The 22,474-nt window shown below is 39.3% G+C and overlaps 1 protein-coding gene across 1 annotated transcript in view; it reads right to left on the bottom strand.

Moving 5' to 3' along the window:
* The window catches only part of LRCH1 (leucine rich repeats and calponin homology domain containing 1), a 156,853-nt gene extending 138,971 nt beyond the window's left edge, over positions 1-17,882 (bottom strand). The window contains exon 1 of the mRNA XM_075065407.1: positions 17,819-17,882. Within this exon, the coding sequence (XP_074921508.1) occupies positions 17,819-17,882 (64 nt within the window). The remainder of the gene's footprint in view (positions 1-17,818) is intronic.
* Positions 17,883-22,474: the final 4,592 nt, after the last annotated feature.

Below are 22,474 nucleotides of genomic sequence, written 5' to 3'. Positions count from 1 at the left end.
CGGCTCTTGGCAGCACATAATATTAAAATACTGTGTGATTTAATTATTAACCAATCAGGATGCTTTTACTGTGTTATTAACCAATTAAGTTATCAAGTTTTTAATTTATCTGCTGTGAGAATTGTATAGATATATGAACTAAATATTTCCTGTCATAGTGTTTAAATATGAATAGTACTATCATAAATGAAACAATGAATTCACACTACTGTGGCTCTTTTGGGTAATGTTGATCCCTAATTTGGCTCCTGAACCACTGAGGTCTGAGCATCACTGCATTAAGAATTAATTTTAATTTATATACACTTAATTTATATTAGTTTTAGCCGTGTTAGACCTGGATGTTGACAAGTTAACAGATTATTTGAGGCTATTTAATCATGTATGCTGCTCAATTGTAACTAATATTTGTTAAAAAAAAATCATTACAGTCAATAAAGAAAATTAACCCTTATTTCACTAAGGTGGTTATGAAACTAACTTGCTAGTATGGAGCAGGTAACTGTCTTCTTTTAATATATTTTCATTAGTCCATAAGCTAAACATAACTAGTAAATAGTAATAAATTCTTACCACATATTTCAGACTTTGTCTTAAGAGTGAAATTAACCTTTTGATTAATGTTATTTTCTATATGGATTTAACTAAGTTAAAGTTCCCGAGAACAAGGATTAATCTAAGAAATGTTCTTCATACTAACACAGATGACAACAGAATTAAAACAAAAGCCTTCCTGTTGTACTTTGGGATAATTAGGTATACGGTGAATTATGTATACAACAGAGGAAGTGAAATCATTTGTTATACCCTTCTGTTATCACAACTGAAGAGTAAGGTCATTCAACATTTTGGTGTTTTTATGTCTTTTTTTGTCACCTGAATGAATCATGGTCACAACACAAAACAAAAGAAAGGACTAAATCACATATGCGAGTGTATACACATACACGGTAAAAAGGAGAAAGCACAGAATAAGTGTATTAAACCTACAGGTTTTCTTCACGAAATATCTGTTGACAGTTGCAATTGCAATTCAACTTGTCAGCACAAATTCTGAAAGTCCTTCTCTTGAGATGAAGTGTGCTGCTCAGCTGACAGTTGTATTTAATTACTAACATTCTGTCTTCTTGGGTTGCATGCCTACAAACAAAACTAGGCAGGGTTTTGGGGAAGGTTGATGATATATAGGTTTCTGCAAGAGTGAAAGGAACTTTTTTATTACTTGGACTTATTAGCTAACAAGTTTCACATCCACACATGATTATTTCATGCTGCTGTGTGGTCATCATCATGTAACTGTATATTTGCTTAATAGTTAAGGTGCATGGTTTTTATTGTCGTTTACCTCAAACGAGCATACACTGACAGAAAATAATGATGTAAATGTTACTGCTGTCAGCAGGCCCAGCTGCCAACACCCATGACTTGGAACCTAGGTCCAAGTCCCAAGATGGACAAGCAAAAGCAACTGTCACATGAAAGTAGTTTCGCAAACTTATGCATGTAGACAAAAAAGATGTCCATTGATTCATTAGGCACAGCTCCTGCCTACAGAATACAAGTCCTTTTTAGACCCAATTGTGTATAGGATGCAGCGAGTCTTGTCACTAGATGAAGAGGTCCACTAATTTAGAGTTGTGTCTGGTCACTGTGACACCACAATGCAATATTTAAGGAGTGCTGCTCTGTTATATATGTATCAGTCTGATACAATAATAAACCAGGTCCTCCATTCCCTGTCCTTGGAAATTTTCCATGTGAAAATTAAAAAATCCCATCTCTTAAAACTGATGGTGGGAAGAACACAGGAATAATATGTACAAGTAAAACACTCTACCTCAATAAATAAATACATAGGTTTTAATATCTATGGCTGTGTAGAAACTCTTGCAAAGTGCTTAATTACTTTTATATTTAGTGGTGCTGTGCAGTTTTTATTTCATTATTATATCCTTTGGGTAATCTATAAATGTAGATTCCATGATGATGTGGTCTGTTAATAGAGCTTTTCTTGGACAGGAAAAAAAGATTCTGGCTTAAATAGAGGATTCCAGGACCCATTAGTGGCTCAGCCTCAAGTGAATTTGCATGGCACCTCAGATAAATGTCAATAAAAATGTTATAGCACATTTGTCTTTTTGTTCATGCCACAGTTGACAAACTTTTCAGAAAACTTTTGCAAAAAAAAAGATTTAAAATGTACACCTTAAAATTTTAAACACTCCATTTCCAAAAACAGCTTTTCTGTATAAGAAATGAAATAAGGAACCATTTCACAAACCTCTTCTATGTCTACAACTCCCAAATCCCACTTGCTTCCAAATATCACTACCCTCAGAACACCCCTCACTCAGTGATCTGAAGACCGACTCCTTAGCTAGTGGAAGTCCAGAAAGCAGCTAGACAAATAAGTCTCCAGATGGGTGAAAATAAAAAGAAAGTTACTGGATCCAAGTTTTCACTAATGGGAGGGGGAGCAAGAGGCAGCTGTGCGCAATCAACTGGAATATTACAAGGATTACAGGGCACAGGATGTCAAAAGGTGAAAAATAAACACAAATTGTTCCATGATTTGTGGTTCATTCAATGGCTGCCAAAGTAAAGAAGTGTATTTAATAGCTACCAAGACCATACATGTAGTCAGGGTTGCTGGAACAATTTTTATAGTGAGGGTGCTGAGAGTCATTGAACCAAACTGTGAACCAGGAGTCGGCAACCTTTCAGAAGTGGTGTGCTGAGTCTTCATTTATGCACTCTAATTTAAGGTTTCACTTGCCAGTAATACATTTTAACATTTTTAGGAGGTCTCTTTCTATAAGTCTATAACATATAAACTATTGTTGTATGTAAAGTAAATAAGATTTTTAAAATGATTAAGAAGCTTAATTTAAAATTAAATTAAAATGCTAAATCTCCAAAATAAGGTAACAAAATGTGATTAACTCAAAACAAATTAATGCTTTTTTAAAAAAAAAACAAAAAAAACAAAAAAAACCAAGCATTAATTGCACGCCTCTGGAGATGGGACGTGGCGGCGGCCGGGTGGGAAAGGAGGCATTGGCTGCAGCAATGAGCAGGAGACAGCAGGGACAAGAGACTGCAGGCGATTTGGGAGAGCCAGTAAAACACCTTCTGGGGGGAGAGAGGAACCCCCACTGCCTGCACCCTCTCCTCCCCAGTAGACAGGGCCTACCTTAGAGGTGCCTCTAGGGCAGGGATATGCCTCCTCTCAACGACCTGTTCCACTGCTGCTCCCACCTCTTCCCCTATGGAGCTACCCCTGGGCAAGCTGCTCCAGACCAGAAGCCTGCCTCCTGTCTGCTGCGGATAGCAGGGGCAGAGGGGCTGCTGTTGGGGTATCCCCGTCTAGTGTATCCAGTCAATGCTGAGCTGGGGTTGGGGAACAGTGGGACCCTGTCTGTTGCTGGGTCAGGAGACAGCAGCTGCCACTGGCTGAAAAATGTTCCATTCCTGAGTGCTCTGCTTAGAGAGACAGTGCTCCCGCAATGCATACATATACCCACCCACCTCCGATACACACACAAATGAAAATATTTAATAAAATATAATATAAGGTGAGCACTGTACACTTTGCACTCTGTAATAATTGAAATCAATATTTGAAAATGAAGAAAACATCCCAAAATATGTAAATAAATGGTATTCTATTATTGACAGTGCAATTAAAACTGGGATAAATCATGACAATCTCACAATTAATCACGATTCGTTTTTTAATCATTTGACAGCCCTAATTTTTGCATCCCTCCCTCAATAATGTTGTGAACTAGCATGTTAACAACTCAGAACTCTCTCTCTCTGGCCCTGGAAACAGAAAATGAGCTCTTTCACTCCTCCTTGTTCCATCTGCCGCCATCCAACATCCTGTGGTGTCGCTGGCCACGGTGAGTGATTAAGTTAACAGGTGATATTCAGACAGCTTAATACTAATTTCCCAGTGAAGCTCAGCTTTATATTGATGAACCTAATTTACCACTCACCAATGTAACAAACCACAACAGTGACCAGCAGGGATCTAACTCAGAACCCTCAACACCAAAACCACACGCCTCTTCCACTTCAGAAAAAAGAGAAGTGAGCTCTGAAAAGTGCAGACTGCATAATCAGTCACTAGAGCCAGCCGCTAGAGGGAGTCCTGATCTCACACACTAGACTAGTATGACAGGTTTCAGAGTAGCAGCCGTGTTAGTCTGTATCCACAAAAAGAACAAGAGTACTTGTGGCACCTTAGAGGCTAACAAATTTATTTCAGCATGAGCTTTCGTGAGCTACAGCTCACTTCTTCGGATGCACAGAATGGAACACACAGACAGGAGAGATTTATACATACAGAGAACATACAGCTCACTTCTTCGGATGCACAGAATGGAACACACAGACAGGAGAGATTTATACATACAGAGAGCATGTTCTCTGTATGTATAAATCTCTCCTGTCTGTGTGTTCCATTCTGTGCATCCGAAGAAGTGAGCTGTAGCTCACAAAAGCTCATGCTGAAATAAATTTGTTAGTCTCTAGGGTGCCACAGGTACTCTTGTTCTTTTTACTAGACTAGTATGTTACAACACCATTCATTAATATATAACAATGCAACTTGTTTTTAAAGAAGTGAGGGATAGGGCAGAAGAAGGGCTAAAAACATATGCAAAGTCAAACTCAACTGCACAGAACTCATTCTGTGAACCTATTATTTCATACAACATACATACATACATTTATAACTATTAAAGCAGCAAATTAATATACTGAATTCTGTTAAGATAACAATCCTATAGAAAGTTTTGCTGTACAGTGGCCATGCTGAAAAGTTTTCCAATATTGCCTTAGATAATATAACTAGCAAACTTTAACTCACTATTGAGGTATTCCCTAGCTATTTAAGACAATTGGCACATTCTAAAACGTTATGTTTTACCAACACCATGATATACTGTTCTACACACTCCCATTTCCTGACCTTAAAACCCACCTCATGTGCCATATTTCATTTCATCAAACTTTAAAAGCTGCTAAACATGCTGCTTTTCTACGGCATACTACCCTGTAACCCCCAACAAGAATTGCCGAAGCAAGTACAATAGATGTATATTCCACACTTCCTCTCAGGCAGTACACTACACGCAAAAATCAAAGCATGCAGCAATGATAATATTATGAACAACATGATGGCCTATGACACCTGGATAAAGGCCAAATATTTAAGCAAGTGGAAGCATTTGGTTTGAACATAAATCACTAAGGTACTATTGCTCCCTTCTTTTGTGAAGTGAAGGGTAACAAAAACAGAATGGGGGGGGGGGTCGTCATAAAAGCCCCTGATGCCACTGAAGGTACTGAGAGAGTGGCTATATGGCATGCTCCCATTCCCTGGGAGCCCGTGGAAGCCCCACTGCCCAAAAGAACTACTACACAAGTCTGGGTTGGCTTGGTGGAAAGAAATATGCCTGCGAGAAATCTGCAGCATAGATATTAGCATGTTACACATTATCTTCCCCCCTCAAGAGGAATGAATGTAAGATGGTTTGGAGCAACTGGTGGTAGAGAACCCATGGAAGCATGGTTCCTGAGGGAGCTATGTTGACATAAAAAATGTGGGTATCAACTGTTGTGGAAGCACAGGGCCTTCATAGAAATGCCCTTTAGAACCATGTAATTTCCTTCTTTAGATATCTAGGAATCAGTAGACTAGGAGATCACACACCCTGCCATTTGATGATCTTTAGAAATTTGTGATATGAAACTCACCGAGTTTACGGACTGTAAGACATTTTTCCCACAGGGAAGGCATGAGAGGACCTCTTAACTTTCACATTCCTTAGTAAGCAATTAATTTTGATAAAGAGATTAACAGATTACTCCTGGGGGAATGCTGCACCACAGTACGTGTGCATAATTAATAAACCATGCATATTTTTAATTTTTGTGCAGAAAAAAGCTTCTGCAGGAAAGTTACTGAAGTTCTGCCTTTGCCCATCAGAGGGTGCTATGGCGATAGAACAGAGCAGCAGCTACCAGCCAGCTAGGGAAGAGAAAGAACCTGCCTTCTTCACAGTGCCTGTTGGGTCAAGTCAAGAGATAGGAATACGGGGAGACAGACAATGTGGGGCTGCTGAGGGGTCAGAAAGGGGCTCATAATGGCTACTGGAGGAGGACAGGCCACGGGGGGGAGGGAGTTGCAGGGCCACACGGTGATGGGGAGGTGGCCAAGTGGGGGAACAGAGACACATGGGAACAGGGAGAGGGCCTGCAGGGCCACATGGGGGGGGGGAGTAAGGACACGTGGACAGGAGGTGCAAGGACACATCGGGATGGGGCAGATGTGCCTGACTGAATGGGAGAGGCATGGGGTTAGCCAGGGTCTGCATGGGGGAAGTTACTAACAATCCCTCTCCACCCTCCAAAAAAACCTGTTCCATACTTTTCCCACCCATACCCAATAACCCTCCAAAGTTTACACCCAGGCTCCTTTCCAGCAATTTACTTCCCTCTCCCTCAGCTCCTCTGTTACCCCTGACTCCCCCAAGCCTTTGCACTGCTTCTGCGTTCTGTATTAATATGCCTAGTAAGGAATCTATTTGTCAAAAAACTTTTCTGGAATATTTTTTGTTGTCTAAACTTTTTTTTTTTTTTTTTTTTTTTTTTTTAAGAACATACTTGTTGACAGGTATTTTGAAATAATGACCAGTAAGTGACACTGGTGTGATTATATTGTATTATTTGACAAATAAAATAATTAGAATTATTGCAGAATTTGAAAAATAATTGCGTGTGCAGAATTTTTTGTTGCAGAGTTTTTTAGGGCAGAATTTCCCCAGGAGAAACAGATGTACTGCTCCAGTGTTGGGTTACTTAGCTGTTGTAGCAAGTTAAAGCACTGAGAGCATCTTCTCAGACTGAACTCAGTGGGTCATTATGGGTAATTTCCCATCTTCAAACCATCAACTGTAGAGGCCCACAAAGATCAAACTTCTGCCCCATCCTATTCAACACTTTTATTAAGATGTTGAGGCAGGTAATGAGAACACAGGCTGAAGTGCCCACAATATACGTAAACAATATCCAGCTTTACATCTCTTATATCAAAACATCTCCAAGCTTTGAATGCACCATTGAAACGAGCCCCGGAAGGAGAGCTGGCTGAAGCTGACCACAAGAAAGACTAAGATCTCCACTTGCTCCTTAGTGAATACATTGTCCAATTCCAGGTCTCTCATCCTGATATTCAATAGGACTGGCTTTAGCTACATGAGAGAGATACTTCCTCCATGATACTGATATCCCACAAATTATATTCCATGGGAGTAATTAAACTGTTGACTAAAGGGGAGACTGCTGAGACTACTTAGCACAAGGTAGGATTTGCATAGGAGCTGTCAAGGACTATGGAATGGTTCTAGTCAAGAATTTGCTCCCACCTGATGCAAAGGAATTTTTTTTAAATTAATTTTCACAAGTTGTTCAGTTGCTACAGTTACAAGTGGCAACATAACAAAATACTCAAATAGGCAGAGATTGACAGTCTTCAATACAGTGTATGAAACCATATATAATTCTGCAGACAAATTTTTCGGGGAAAAAAAACTTGCTCAATTTTCCTCTTTCAGTTCAACATAGTAGGAACGCAGAGTAAATTGGCTATGAATCTACTTATGCTTGAAGTCTCAAAATTTGCATTCAGCCAAGATGGGACTGATAAAGACATTCTGGTGATAGCGATATATATAGTAAGTCCCACTATGGGAACAGTGACTTGTACAATTGCAAACAGTTGTGTTTTTTTTTTTAAACACAAATAAGTTTTTAATTTATTTACAAGGTATATTAAGAGTTTACAAATGTCTTAAATCATAGAAAATTGATTATCAGAAGTCCTGGGAATTTTCCTCCATCTTATATTAGCCAGAGGGAAAAGAGTTAAAAATTGATATAAAATGAGCTATTTTACAGTAAAGAAAGCAAATCTGTGGAATGTCATAAATAACTCAGATGAAAACTTTATCATCTGTGGTGTAAGTTTTTAACAAGCACTGTATTTCTTTTGTTACAGGCCATATAATTTTTCAAATTATTCCTGATGTTTTAGCCATCATGCATACATACCAGTTGAAAGCTCAAAAAAGGAGAAAGGTATACTTCTCACGCTCCCAAAAATTAAAAATAAAAGCCTGTAACAAAAAAAATCAACTAATCCAAATAACAAATAAATCAACAGCCCAAATGGCATTTTTACCTTGGAAAGGAAGTAGATCCAAAACCTTGATGGACTATGTTACTGCTATTTATTTCAACATAAGAATGCTCAGATATTACAGTGAGGAGTATCAGAATAAAAACTTAAGACAGACAGCTCTATTTAAATTCTACCATAAATGCTTTATCTTATGAAATGGTAGCATTCAGGGGTCAGGATTTTTTTTTTTTTTTTTTTTTTACTAAAAAGGAATCACAGGGTCCACTCGCCGCTGGAGTGCCTTCTCCAGCTTGCTCGGGAGTTAGCTGATTCCAGGTTTGATGCCTCCTCTGTCAATTCCTCATCCTGTGGTCTCTCTCTTTCACTGGGACTCAGAGTGGTCCTCCTTGTGACTCAGCCCTCCAGCCAGGTCACTATAGTACTCCCCTTCCAGGGTATCAAAGTCCCTCCATACAAAAACAGCAGTCTTCCCTTCACAGCCCTGGCTATGCCACTACTCCTGGGATTGGTAAGAGAACCCAGGCCCGCTCTCTACTCCAGGCTCTACTCAGGGGACCTCTCTCTAGCAATGGTGGCCTGCTTTCCCCAGACCAGGTTGCACTTCTCCTGGACTCCTTCCTATTTCTCAGCACTACCTTCTGGCTCCTCCCCTCTCTAGGTTTACCAGCCCAAACTCCTTCCTCCAGGGAGTAACTGCAGGCTACTTGGCACTGGAGACCCCAAACATACCTCCCTTCTCCCAGGGAGTGACCACAGACTATTTCCCCCTTTCTGGGACCAACTTCCTGTCTTTATAAACCTAACCCAGCTCCCCCGCCAGCTGGATTTCATCAGCAATTAGGCCTTAGCATAGGGTTGCCATCTTTCTAATTGCTGGTAGCTGGACCCCTTGAGACCCCACCCCCTTCCCTGCCTGTTTCCCCAAAGCCCTGCCCCTTCTCCAACTCTTCACTCGAGGCCCCACTCCCTTCTCTACTTCTTCCTCAAGGTCCCGGGGTCAACTTTTTCTCCAATGCCCCATCCCGTAGCTCTCCCTCCCAATCATTCGCTGGATCGTCTCAAGGAGTCTACCTGTAGCAGGAGGCAACCCCAGATAAGCAGAGTCTGGCACAGGTTAATGACATGGCAACTCCTGCCCCTCCTCAGTAACCGGGCTTTTGGTTCGGGTGCCTGAAAATCGGGCACCTAGCAACCACAAACGGCACCCGGACACTAAAGCCAAAAGACAGGATGTCCGGGTAAAACTCAGACAGGTGGCAACCCTACCTTAGTACTTCCTGTCTTTCTTCCAGGTGTAGCCCATAGGTTAATTGGCCTAATTTACCTCTTTAGGCCTTGTGTGAGGTGGACCCTGTCACAGAAAGTCACATCAATGCATACAGTGCTCCCAAAAGCACAAGTTTAGAGACGTAGTGGATTGTTTTCCACAGTCTAAATAGGACCAACCTGTACACAGGTATACAACTAAATCAGAAACAATGTTACCACGTTCAAGAAGCCTATTAACACAGAATAGATTTATAGTGCAAATTGTTGAAAAGGCTTATTTTTGTGCTAACACGTAAAAAGTATTTTATATCCTTTTTCAGAATCAGACTTTATGGAGTCTTAATTTTCAGTCGGGTTGTCTGGGACAATGAGTTTGCTTCACTGTCTTACATGTTCACGAGAGACAAGATGGGTAAGATAAAATCTTTTATTGGACCAACTTCCCAGTCCAATAAAAGTTGTCCAATAAAAGATATTACCTCATCCACCTTCTCTCTCTATTATCCTAGGAACAACACACCTACAACACTATCTTACACATTTACCACATACACTACTTTCAAAATCTGCTAGAATGTTTGGGTGCTCAAACGCATTACTGGATTTTACCAAGAAAAAGACATGCAACTAATACTACCATTGAGCCTTGTGTATGAGAAAAATCAGTTTGAAATTTGCTGACTACTGTGATTGCCATCCCTGAAGTGGCTATTGATGCTGGAATAACACAGTCAAATTAGAAGTCTTCTCAGAGACTGTCGGGCAAGGAAGTTTCCAGAACTCAGGAGCAGATTTTAGCCTCCAATACAGAAAAGGGATGTTCTAGTAGGAAACTGGAAGATAGGGAAAAGAAAGCTAATAAAGGAAACCATCTCTCACCAGAACAAATTTACAGTTACAACTGATTTGATAGAAGCTTATCCTATGGATAAACAACATCTCTCTTCTCATTTCTATTGCACCTATCAGTGCAACATATACTATATAAGCAGCAGTCTCTCTGACAAAAACAGACATGATCTTCCACTTAATCCTCATTTTAAAATGATTTCACAAATGGGATTATTTTTGTGGTCTGTTTTCCTCAAGAAAAACCTCACTAGATCATCTTGTGGTCACTGCTGCAGTAAGAAAATCATAGGGAAGAAATGTGTTACATTCCTCAATAAAGCTAGCAACACCCAGGTTTATTCTAATCTCCAGTGATAGAGAATTCCAAAGACTTCAATTCTGAATACCTTGCTCCAGCCCCCAAAAGCTTCTCCTAGGGAACTGTCATCTTCAATATCCCTGATGATCTATTTGTATGCAAGGATTGAGTGTAGCATACTCAAAAACAGGAAGTCCCAACCAACCCACTGAGAGCTTTAAAGGTGAAAAACAAATGTCACGTTTCAAGATTCAAGACCCTTATGTTACCTTACATTTGCTTCGTTTTTTAAATGCAGTGTTTATTTTTTTATTTATAAATTAAGATACACAAGGAATTTCTCAGTTTCTAATCTCATGTCACAAATTAGATTACAGTACTGAAAGATGTTGTCATGGTATCTAGCCCCACTTTGAACCTTAGTGTCCAAAAGATGGGGTACCAGCATGAATTCCCCTAAGCTTAATTACCAGCTTAGATCTGATAGCTGCCACCAATCAGGACTTGGAGTGCCTGATAAACTCTGGTCTCCCAAAAACGCTTCCCTGGGACCCAAGCACCCAGATCCCTGGATTCTGACACAAGGAAAGTAAATCCCTTTCCTTCACCGTTGGCCTCTCCCAAGCTCCCCTCCCTGGATTACCCTGAAGATCACTGGGATTCAACTCCTTGAATCCTTAAAACACAGAAGGAATCCACCTCCACCCCTCCCACCAATTTCCTGATGATAAACCGACTCATTTCCTTTGAGCCTTAACCAAAGGAAAAATCATTAGTTTTTAAAGAGAAAGAACTTTAATAAAAGAAATAAGAAGTAAAGATAATCACTGAAATTCAAAGATGAATATTACAGGGTTTCAGTTATAGACACTAGAAAGAAACCTCCCCCCTCAGCACAATACACAATTAAACTACTTCCCAACTACACATTTTGCAAATAAAGAAAACAAGTAAAAAGACAAAGCCGCCTTATCTGATACTTACTAGAATAGAACAGAAAGAGATTTTTCACGAAAGATGGAGGAACCTCTTACATCTGGTCCCCTCAGAACCAGAGAGAACACGGACAAGAACAAAGAACAACACAAAAGCTTCCTCCCACCTAGATTTCGAAAAGTATCTTGGTCTCCGATTGGTCCTCTGGTCAGGTGTTCCGGTTTACTGTTGTTAACCCTTTACAGGTGAAAGACATTAAACCCTTAGCTATCGTGTTTATGACAGATGTGTCCAAGGATTAAACCAGAATATAAGCATGCCCTTAAACGACAACTAACTACAATACGTAAACCATTGCGCAAATCATGGTCTTCTCTACATCAGTTATTCATAAATGAACAAGCTTTTTATGCAAGTATTTTCTACATCCGCTGACTGCTGGGTTAATACGCAGAAGAAAAAATAAAGTGGATGGCCATACCATCAACAGGGACATTCAGACTTAACAAGTAACTCATCCAATACTCTCATAAGATCAAGAAGAACATTTTTTATGATGAGAAACTGTAGGTTGCAGGTAGCTGGTTTCAACCAGCAATGCCCATTTGAAAAAGGACCCTGGTGGCCCCAGTCAGCACTGCTGACGCGGCCATAAAGGTCCAGTCATCGGTGCGCAGGGCTAAGGCAGGCTCCCTGCCTCCTGGCTAACCGTGCAGCTCCAGAAGCAGCTGACATGCCACTGGGGTGGCCACAAGGGGCTTCGTGCAGTGTCCCCACCCCGAGCGCTGGCTCTGCAGCTCCCATTGGCCGATAACCATGGCCAATGGGAGCTGCAGGAGCGATGCCTGTAGGTGATGCCAGAGCACAGAGCCCCGTGGCCCCCTCTGCCTAGGAGCCAGACATGCCAGCTACTTCCAGGAGCTGCCTGAGGTAAGCGCCGCCTGGCTGGAGCCTGCACCCTGAACCTCCTCCTGCACCCCAAACCCTCTGCCCCAGGTCAGAACCCTCTCCTGCACCCAAACTCCTTCCTCGAGCCCCTCCTACACTCAAAACCTCTCAACCCCAGCCCCATCCTAGAGCCCACACTCCCAGCTAGATCCCTTACCCAACCCCCTACCCCAGCCTGCAGCACATAGCTGGTCTTAATCATGAAGTCTCTCTAGGTCAGCTTGCTTTGACCTTTGCTAGGTCCCCCAGTTATACGAGAACTCCCTGCTACACATTATGTCCCTCTGTTCCCCAATTCTCCTGTCTCTCTCTCTCAAAGTGCCTTGAGTTTATATGTCCCATTACCACCATGTTCCTTTTTCCAATTGCTGGTAATTTTCCACTCTCCAAACCCAAGCTTCCTATAGACAAGCTGGAAGAAAGTGGATTCTCCCAGCTCCAGCCAATCTCCTTGGCATACCTGTTGACTGGGTAGAGTATAGTGATTAACTACTTTCAAATATATCTAGTCTGGAAGAGACGTGCTTAAAGTCTTGTCACAGTATCCATTAGAATTCATAAGCTGTACAGACGGATTCCTGAAATCAGAACACAACCATCCCCTTTTCTCTCCATTTCTCAACAAAAAATCAGCAGCAGAGTGCTGAAGTGAGCTCACATCTTATGTAATTTTATTACTCTTGCAAAATGCATAATATAAGCTATTGCCATAAATTAATAAATAAAATGGAAGAAGATATGTTACATAATGTAGTCACCTCATCATCTTTTCTTTAATTACATTTCTTTGCTTGCTTTCGCCTTCTATGTATGTGTGTGTGTGTGTGTGTATATATATATATATATATTGTGTGTATGCATTCACATAATCACTAATATCCAATATTCGTAAAGTAACACAAAATTTTACTTCCTCTGTTATACTTGTTTTCTTGGTTATACTTAATTATGCTTCAGACTTCATGCACTGTCTAGGTAATATAAAAGACCATTGTAGTTTGAGAACACGATACTCACACAATGTTTCCCAAAACATAACTGGAGTTGCTGAAGTTACATGGATAGTTTGTTATGGCCCTTCAGTATACAGCATAAAATAGAAATGTCTAGCACTTGCCAGTGTAAGCCACTGACATTCCAGGCACTCGAGTCTTATGTTTTGTGTTGGCAGACTGCCATATAACTACACTACCCACATACGTGTTTAAAGTAAATTTAGTGTGCCTTTAACTATAGTTTAACATAGTAGTTTTCCTGTGTAGGAGACTGGCAATGGGCTAAGTCAAAAGCAATAATAAAATAAATAAAAATAAAATAATTGTGCTGTCCTTCCTTCTAGTGGGCTAAGAGAAAAGCAGATCATGTTTTTCTGGTTGTTATAAGATACCTGACTTGTTAATTACTGGGAAAGAGTGGAAGATGCTATTTCCCCTTCAAACACTTTTGACAGAAACAGATCTAGGAAAATTCAGTAACAAAGGAAGATAAGCATACCTTTCCAAATAAAGTCAAGACCACGATGAACTTGCTAACTATTTTGTTTATTTTATTACTAACTGAAACCCCTTACCTTTAGAATTTTATAGGCAAAGCCAGTAGCACAAGATAGTGTTAAGCTCGCCTAATATTTTACATGACAAGCTACTCTTTTCAGTTGCTTATGATTTTGCCAGACATTAACTATTTGGGGTGATATTTTCCACGCTTGCTGTCTGGTTGGATGGGGCAGGGGCCCAGCGGGGGCCATCAGGAATGAGAGGAGAGGTTAGATGGGGTGGTTGGGGTTTGGGGGCAGTCAGGGGACAGGGGTTTCTGCATGGGGCAGGGGTCCCAGAGGGGCCGTCAGGGAATGGGGAGGGTTGGATGGGGCAGGAGTCCCAAGGGGGGGGCAGATAGGAGGTGGGGGTCGGGCTACAACCCCCGCCCCTAACCAACTCGCCATACAATTTACAAAACCCAATGCGGCCCTCAGGCCAAAAAGTTTGCCCACCCTGTGCTAAAACAATATTAGTGGATGACTTTGCCTGCCCATATGTTAACTGGTCAAATGTCACATTAAGATACAGTTTGAAAAAGCAGTTTTTTGATACATAGCCAACTGAGTTTTGAATCAGCTTGTAAGAATGATTACAGCTGATTTAGGGTCAAAATGCAATGGTAGTTGAGCCCACTAAGTAATAGCGACCATAATATAGCTGGGTTTAATATCCTCAAAGGAGGGTCATACCAAAAACTAGTATTGCAACACTGAACTTTAGGGATCATTTTTAAAATGAGTAAACTAGTTAAAAAGAACCTTAAAATTAAAGTTAAGTACTTAAAATCCGTTTGATCATCCACTGTTATAGTTCAGGATCAGCTGCATCTTTGATCCTTTTGGTGATCTCTCTTGGAGTGCACCCCCTCCAGGTTTTAGTCTTTACCTCCCTTGGATGGAATCCTTCAGTTCTTCCATTCTCAGACTGGGTGTGGGGTTGCAGCTCCTTATGTACCTGTTGTGGTTGCTCAGTAGGCCTGACTGGGTTCAAGACCTGCAGATGTACTCTTTGGGAGCTGTGGTCATTGTGAATACAGTGATTCAAAACTGCTTTTTCAAAACAAAGAACTGTTTAATCTTAACAGCAGTAACAAAGTATAACAATAAAAGGGTTTTTAACACAATGAACAGTCTACACACACCTCCAAGTTACAGCTTAGTTGGGCCTAGTTTATCCTAGATATCCCAGTCACTTGGGGATCAATCTACATGCCCAGGAGTCCCTGTCTTTCTCAGCCCTGTTCTTCAGGGGTTGCACTTTTATCCACCCCTAAGTTCTTTGACTTATTTGTCTCTTGAGCATAATTAAACAGGTTTACGCGGCACACTGTGTGTGCTTGAGAGAGAGACTTCAAATCAGTGGGTCCCCTGTATAGTTTTTCAATTATTGGAAATGGGAGGCTATCAGAAGTTTTCACTTTCTTGCCTACATGCAGCCTAACTACACCAATGAAAACCATTAATGTAGATGCACTTAAACAGGTATAAAACAGTTTATATTAATTTGGTAAACTACAGGAGTGAACAAAACTAATTTAAGTGGGGCTAAGTACTTGTATGTTAAGCGTTTGCACAAGTGGAATTAAATAAATTTAAACACAATGGTGTGTAAAAAAGCCATATGTAAATCAGCCCTAAATGAAAAAAGGAAGCAGAAAAGCAAGAAGGAAAAGAAACCTACTATGGTTAAATCACAAAGTAAAATTTTAAGCCAAAAATGTATTCACCAAAGTGGAAATCTATCCCAAATAGTGCTTATGGAAAGGACGGTAAACTCAGGTTGGTAAAATGTAGGATGGAAATTCGGAAAGCGGGAAAGGGAATTTGAAGAGCAAATACCTAAGAACATAGAAATGAATAATAAGAAATTATGTATATCAGAAGCACGAAACATGACAAAGTCTGTGGGTCCACTAAATAGGGAATAAAGGGAGCGATCAAGGAGGCCCAGGATATTGCTGCAATGCTATAGGTCTAAAATTCCAAGGATTCCAGCTAGTGGGCTTTTTAAAGATAGAGACAATATTGACTGCCTTTCAGTATCTAATTGTAATGAAAAACTACATATTTTTATCAGTTCAGCCATTTCATTCTTAAATTATTTTAGAACTCTTGATGAATACCATCTGTTCCTTGTTTATTGATTGCAATTTAAATTATCTATTTGTTTTAGGATTTTCTCTTTTGGAACTTCAGTGTTCAATAGTTTCTTCATAGCTATTACCTACAAAGAGTAGCTCTGAAGTTGGTATTTCCCCATTATTCTCTGTAATAAACAGATGGAAAGAAATCATTTAGGTAAATTAGCTGATATACAAATGTAAACATAGTTATAAAACACTTGGAGGTGCTTAATATAATAGGCACAAAACAGAAAGCATGACTTCTGTGAAGAAAAAAATGGTGCCTTTCCAATCTACTAGAATTCTTTGAACATGTCAACAAAATAGTGAACAGAGAACAGGTTGATATAATTTGTATGGACTTTCAGAAAGCTTGAGAGAGAGGTGAGAGATAGAGTTTTCTTCTGGATTAGAAACTGCTTAAAAGAAGATGCAAACATCAGGAATAAATGGTCAGATTTCAGCACAGGAAGTACTAGTGGGTTGCCCAAAAACCCAAACTATGCTTTGTGGTGTTTGTACTATATCAGGAACCTATTTTGATTAGATATTTAAATAATTTTTTAGCCTTGCCTTGTGCAGTAATTTGAGAGCTCTTTCTAATATCATAGCTTACATGTAAATGCTATATGATTAGTTCACTGCTTATATAAATGCAAACTAGTTTTTAGTCACCTTTTTATGGCATTAATCAAATTTGAGTTGATGAGCTGTTGCCATTATTTTGTATCGAGTTCAAGAACCTTACTGGAAGGAGAACATGAATAATTTATTACAACTCTGACATCTGTGGAGATGCACAAACAGAAAGGGAAGTGATTACAAAAGTAAAATTCTGACTTTTCATGTCAATGTAAATTAGCATCAGGTTGCTTTTTCGTAGCTTTGCCAACATACCTTCAATAGAGAACAAAGTTCAAACATACCTCTATTTTTCCTTGTTTATATATTGGTTTGTTGTTTGTTTGTTTTTTTTTTTTTTATAGAATATGAAACAATATCCATTGTCACACATTTCTCTACAGCTGGAAGCAGAGCAATTTTCTCTGATGGCTTTAGAGGCACAGTGTAAGGTATTCAGCTAGATCTATGACACAGACTAGTACACATTTTGGAGTGGATTTTGTAAAAGTTATAAAATCTTCTGAGGATAGGGGGTGGAGGGGAGAGCATGGTTTCACAATTGCTTCTGAGGTGCAAGTTCTTCCATCAGACCCTACCCCCATGCCATTCTGGCTGTAGAATGCACACTGACCACTTTGGTTCCAGGAGTATTTCATGGTACTGGCTACGATCTCTAAGCTGTGTGAATAATCTGGAGCTGGTTATTACAGAAAATCACCTTTCTCTCTCATTCTGTGTTTGGTTGCTGGGAAACAATTCTTTACAGGTAGAAGCAGAGCATTTTTCTCTGATGGCTTTAGAGGCACAGTGTAAGGTGCATCAGTATATCAGGAGGACTTGAAAAAATTAGTTTTATTAGAAGTTTCAACAAATTTTAGCTACAGTAGTTGAGGTAATCTCCCTTCTCCACATAGATGGTATATAGTGTATAGCTTAAACAATCTAAGGCATCCATATTTTGTGACGAGCCTCAAATGTCGTTCAGCAGCTGACTAACAGCTTATCAGCAGGAAACAAACCTGTCACAGGAGACTGATCTAAGAATTCATAAAAGTCTGAAATCACTAAACATTTTTTGGCCATTTTTATAGCCTAAGCATCTGAAATGTTTTTCATTTTCTTTAAAAGACAATAATTTCTCTTGTATGCCAAGTTTCAGCCTCCTGACTGTTTGGTGCTGCAGCTATATAAAATATTAAATGCTGTAATTCCTTTGCTACGTAGATAAATGTTGTAACAGTTGTTCTTATAGCTTTGGAATAGAGCCAAAAGCCATTTGTACTTTCCTTACAAATTCAGAGCTACTAGTAGGTAAGTTTGAAAGAATATCTCACAAGGTTGTATCACCTTCACTAACACTTCTTGGTATGGCTCCAAGGGAACATCAATTATATATGGAAGATTAAATGTATATGACAAAGCTGTCATTGTATGATAAACATGAATAAAGAGGAATGGACATTTGAAGTGGCTGCTCGTATCTGCAAGCCAGAAAATAAGGCTACAATCATTATTCTCTTCCTTGGGGGGTGGAGTGCGTATCAATGAGTCACCTCACACAACTTCCAGTCAGATGACAGGAGAATTTATTGCCAGCAGGAGCAGACAACATTTTTTAAATCTTTTCTGCATTCTCATATATGTGAATGACTGAGGTTTTTGTTCGTGATGTACTCATTTCATTTCCAGCTGTTCTCTGGTCTTCACTTTTTTTTGCAGCAACTCAGAACTACCATCAGTACAGTTCAAAGAAATTGCTATAATCTGGGGATAATATCTTCAAATCTAGACCGCTATTACAAAAAATAAATCTCTCAAACACCAAGCAGTTTTTAAAAACTACTTATATTTTCTGTAGGATCCACATGGCAGGGAAAGAAGCACATGAATTTCCCATTCTAGCTCTGCTGAAACAGATATATACTATCCCAAGAGCTGCAGTGTTGTCCTCAATTATACTAATAGTTACATTATTGTGTGAAAATAGAAACAGGCCACAAATCTTTCACAACTGGAAAGGTTTGATAACCACAGAGTCTATTGCCATTCCTCATTAGCTCTTGTTCATGGTCCTTCCATCAGTTTTTAGTCTGTGTAGAACAGTGCTCCTTTTTAAGACATCCTGAACTAATTAAGTTATATCGTGAATGTGGCTTTAAAAAAAAATGCTATGAGTCATTTTGGCACTTTAAAGAAATTAGACAGAGAAAATAGGATTATAAACAAACTCAAAGTAAAATGAAGACAAACGATCAATCCTTTACAATGTTGCTCAATGATTACATCCCAAGTTAAAATAATTAGATTTGGAAATTAAACCTATTATTTTTACTGTTAACCCTTGTATACTGAAGTTTATATTGACAGTGCAACACTCCTTAAAGATATATGCATACAAAGTCCCTGAAAATCGTAAACATAGGAGAAATAAGTAAGTTACGAATATGGATCAACAGGTTATCCCTTAATTTCTCCTAGGGGATAAATAAAAAATAAACCAATGCAAACCTCTCTTCTTGTGATGCACAGGTCAAATCCATAGTTGGATTTCTAACAAGTTTGCCTTGGCTAGAGTTGATTTGCAGACCCTTCACCTAGTTGAAGTGCTCCTGGGTCACCACCAAATGGTAGCTTTCAAAATACTACAGGCCCAATACACCTTCCTAAGATATCAACCCCCTCCCTCAGAGGACACACTATTGTTCCCCAAGACTTTTTTCCTAAAGAGATTATACTCAGACCAATAAATTCAGCCTCAATATAATGAGTATGGAAAAAAAAATTAAAAACATGATGGACAACTCAGTCCCCATCCCAGCCTCAAATAAGAAGTAATTTCCCCTCTTATTAGCTCTGGGAAAATAACTATTTTAATTAATGAATTAATTGTGCTTTATTGCACCTGAAACTCATGTATTTTAAAAGTTTCCAAAGGAAGTTTTGAGCATGTGCAATAACCAGAACAAAAAGCAGAAGTGGCCAGAGATATTTGGAAAACCCTATCTTATAAAGAAAATATGCAAGTGCATCATCCTTAAGCACCAGTTGATAGAATTTTTTTTTTTTATTTCATATTTTTTGCTTTACAGTGTGGCATTGAGCTCTGGTACCCTTTAGTGATGAGTATTTTTGCAAGGTGATTTTTTTTTTTGTATTCTAATTCATCAATAAATTAAACATTTACTGCATTAGCACATAGTCCATTCATATTCCAAGAACTTTACAAACATGAACTAACCAGAGACTTCTTTCTGTATCTGAAGACGAACATGAGGATTGTAAAATTATGTTTCTCTTCTGTCCTGTCTTCAGTTTAAAAAAAAATCATAAATGAACTATTTATTTTGTGGTTCCAAAAAAACCCAATGTTAAATCATCTTCTGGCCAAAAATAACTTCCTCCTTTAATTGTTGACGAAGTTCTGAAAGAGTCTGAATGTTTCTACTTGAGAGGCTACTGCCAGTAGTTAGTGTGCAAGAAGGAAAAAAAAAATATATAGTTGCTTGTCTTGTTGGTCCCAGAATATGCTTTTGAGGTTCACAGAGCTCTTCCTCAGGTCTCGGGAGGGAATACTTGGTTAGCTTCCCTAAACCCTAGGAAGAGCTCTGAGAAATTGGAAAGAGCGTCCTTTCCACCAACAGAGATTGGTCCAATAAAAGATATTAAAATATATAGTTATAAACTATAAAACTTCTGAAGACAGGATTCTTCAGCTATATTAAAAGTAACAATTTATTAGGGAAAAACATCAACCATGCTATTATTAGTAAGACTGTTAAGCGCGTATATAAAAAGACTAGGATGAAATATCTCAGCTGTTGCTTGGAATGTCTGAGCATCCAATTTACAGCAAACATTTAAATGAAACTACCAGTAACAGGAAAAGAGAAAATCATCCATCACTCTTTGTGCTTTACAGCCTCCCTTCGATTTAAGAAATAGGAATGAACAAAAAAGGAAACAAGGAATTTAGCCACATCTCATATACCACAACTCAGATAAGACCTTTTTAAAACTTTATTTTATTCTAACAGTGTTATCAACATCGCTTCAATGAAATATATTTATCTAGGTGTATATATATACCTGATACCTAAACTGATTTACATGGGACTCCACAGTGAGTATGAGGGCCTGTGCTAGCATATCTGCATGGAGGAATGAGGTTTATATATGCATTAGTAAAATTCAACATGATCCTACAACCCAATATCAAACAATATAGCATGCTACAATCTTTCACTCATAGCTTATATATTTAACTTATTTCAGCCACTTACTTTTTCTGTTAAATTACAGTATTAAGAGAATTTAAACCACAAAACAACTAAAAGTAATTTATCAACATACAAAACCAGTGGAACTGAAAAAAGGTATACCCTGATTATTCAGCCTTCTTTCGTGCTTTCCCACTTCAACATACTGTATCAGGGACACAGTTGAATAGATTTTGTCTTTGTATTTTTATTTATAATTTAGCCAACCCAAATGTAATACGATTGTCTCAACATTCAGCTCATGAAAAGTCTTTTTCAAACTGGTAAGAGGCCCCTGCTTTTTTTCCTAGCTAATTGGTCCTAAATCTAGAAAGAAACAGATCTGCACCTTTTTATACTTAGAATCATAGAAGATTAGGTTTGGAAGAGACCTCAGGTGATCATCTAATCCAACTCCCTGCTCAAAGCAGGACCAACCCCAACTAAATCATTCCAGCCAGGGCTTTGTCAAGCAGGGCTTTAAAAATTTCTAAGGATAGAGATTCTACCACCTCCCTAGGTAACCCATTCCAGTGCTTCACCACCCTCCTAATGAAATAGTTTTTCCTAATAGCCAACCTAGACTGAAACTTGAGACTATTGCTTCTTGTTCTGTCATCTGCCACCACTGAGAACAGCTGCGCTCCATCCTCTTTGGAATCCCCCTTCAGGTAATTGAAAGCTGCTATCAAATTCCCTCTCACTCTTCTCTTCTGCAGACTAAATAAACCCAGCTCCCTCAGCCTCTCCTCATAAGCCATGTGCCCCAACCCCCTAATCATTTTCATTGCCCTCTGCTGGACTCTTCCCAATTTGTCCACAACCTTCCTGTAGTGGGGGGCCCAAAACTAGACACAATACTCCAGATGTGGCCTCACCAGTGCCAAATATAGGGGAATAATCACTTCCCTCGATCTGCTGTCAATGCTCCTACAAATGCAGCCTAATTTGCTATTAGCTTTCTTGGCAACAAGGGCACACTATTGACTCATATCCAGCTTCTCGTCCACTGTAATCCCCAGGTTCTTTTCTGCAGAACTGCCACTTAGCCACTGAGCTGTTGATCACTACCCGTTGAGCCTTTCTATCCACCTTATAGTCCATTCATCCAATCCATACTTTTTTAACTTGCTGGCAAGAATACTGCAGGAGACTGTATCAAAAGCTTTGCTAAAGTCACGATATATACTTTCTTCTCATTTCTTTTTTTTTCAGCAAATTCTTCAGGAAAGACCGATAATATGATAATTTCATCTATGGCCTACTGAAGGTCTCCTTGGAAGTCTCTCTCTTTCCAAAACCAGCTCTGCTTCAGTGTTTATCTTGAGATCTTTAAGTATTGGGGGCCCAGTCCACCACAGAACATATCAGACGGATAGCCGTGTTAGTCTGGATCTGTAAAAGCAGCAAAGAGTCCTG

Source organism: Chelonoidis abingdonii, chromosome 1 (genome assembly GCF_003597395.2).
Source record: "Chelonoidis abingdonii isolate Lonesome George chromosome 1, CheloAbing_2.0, whole genome shotgun sequence".
Lineage (NCBI taxonomy): Eukaryota > Metazoa > Chordata > Testudines > Testudinidae > Chelonoidis > Chelonoidis abingdonii.
This window is presented reverse-complemented; position numbering and strand designations above follow the sequence as displayed.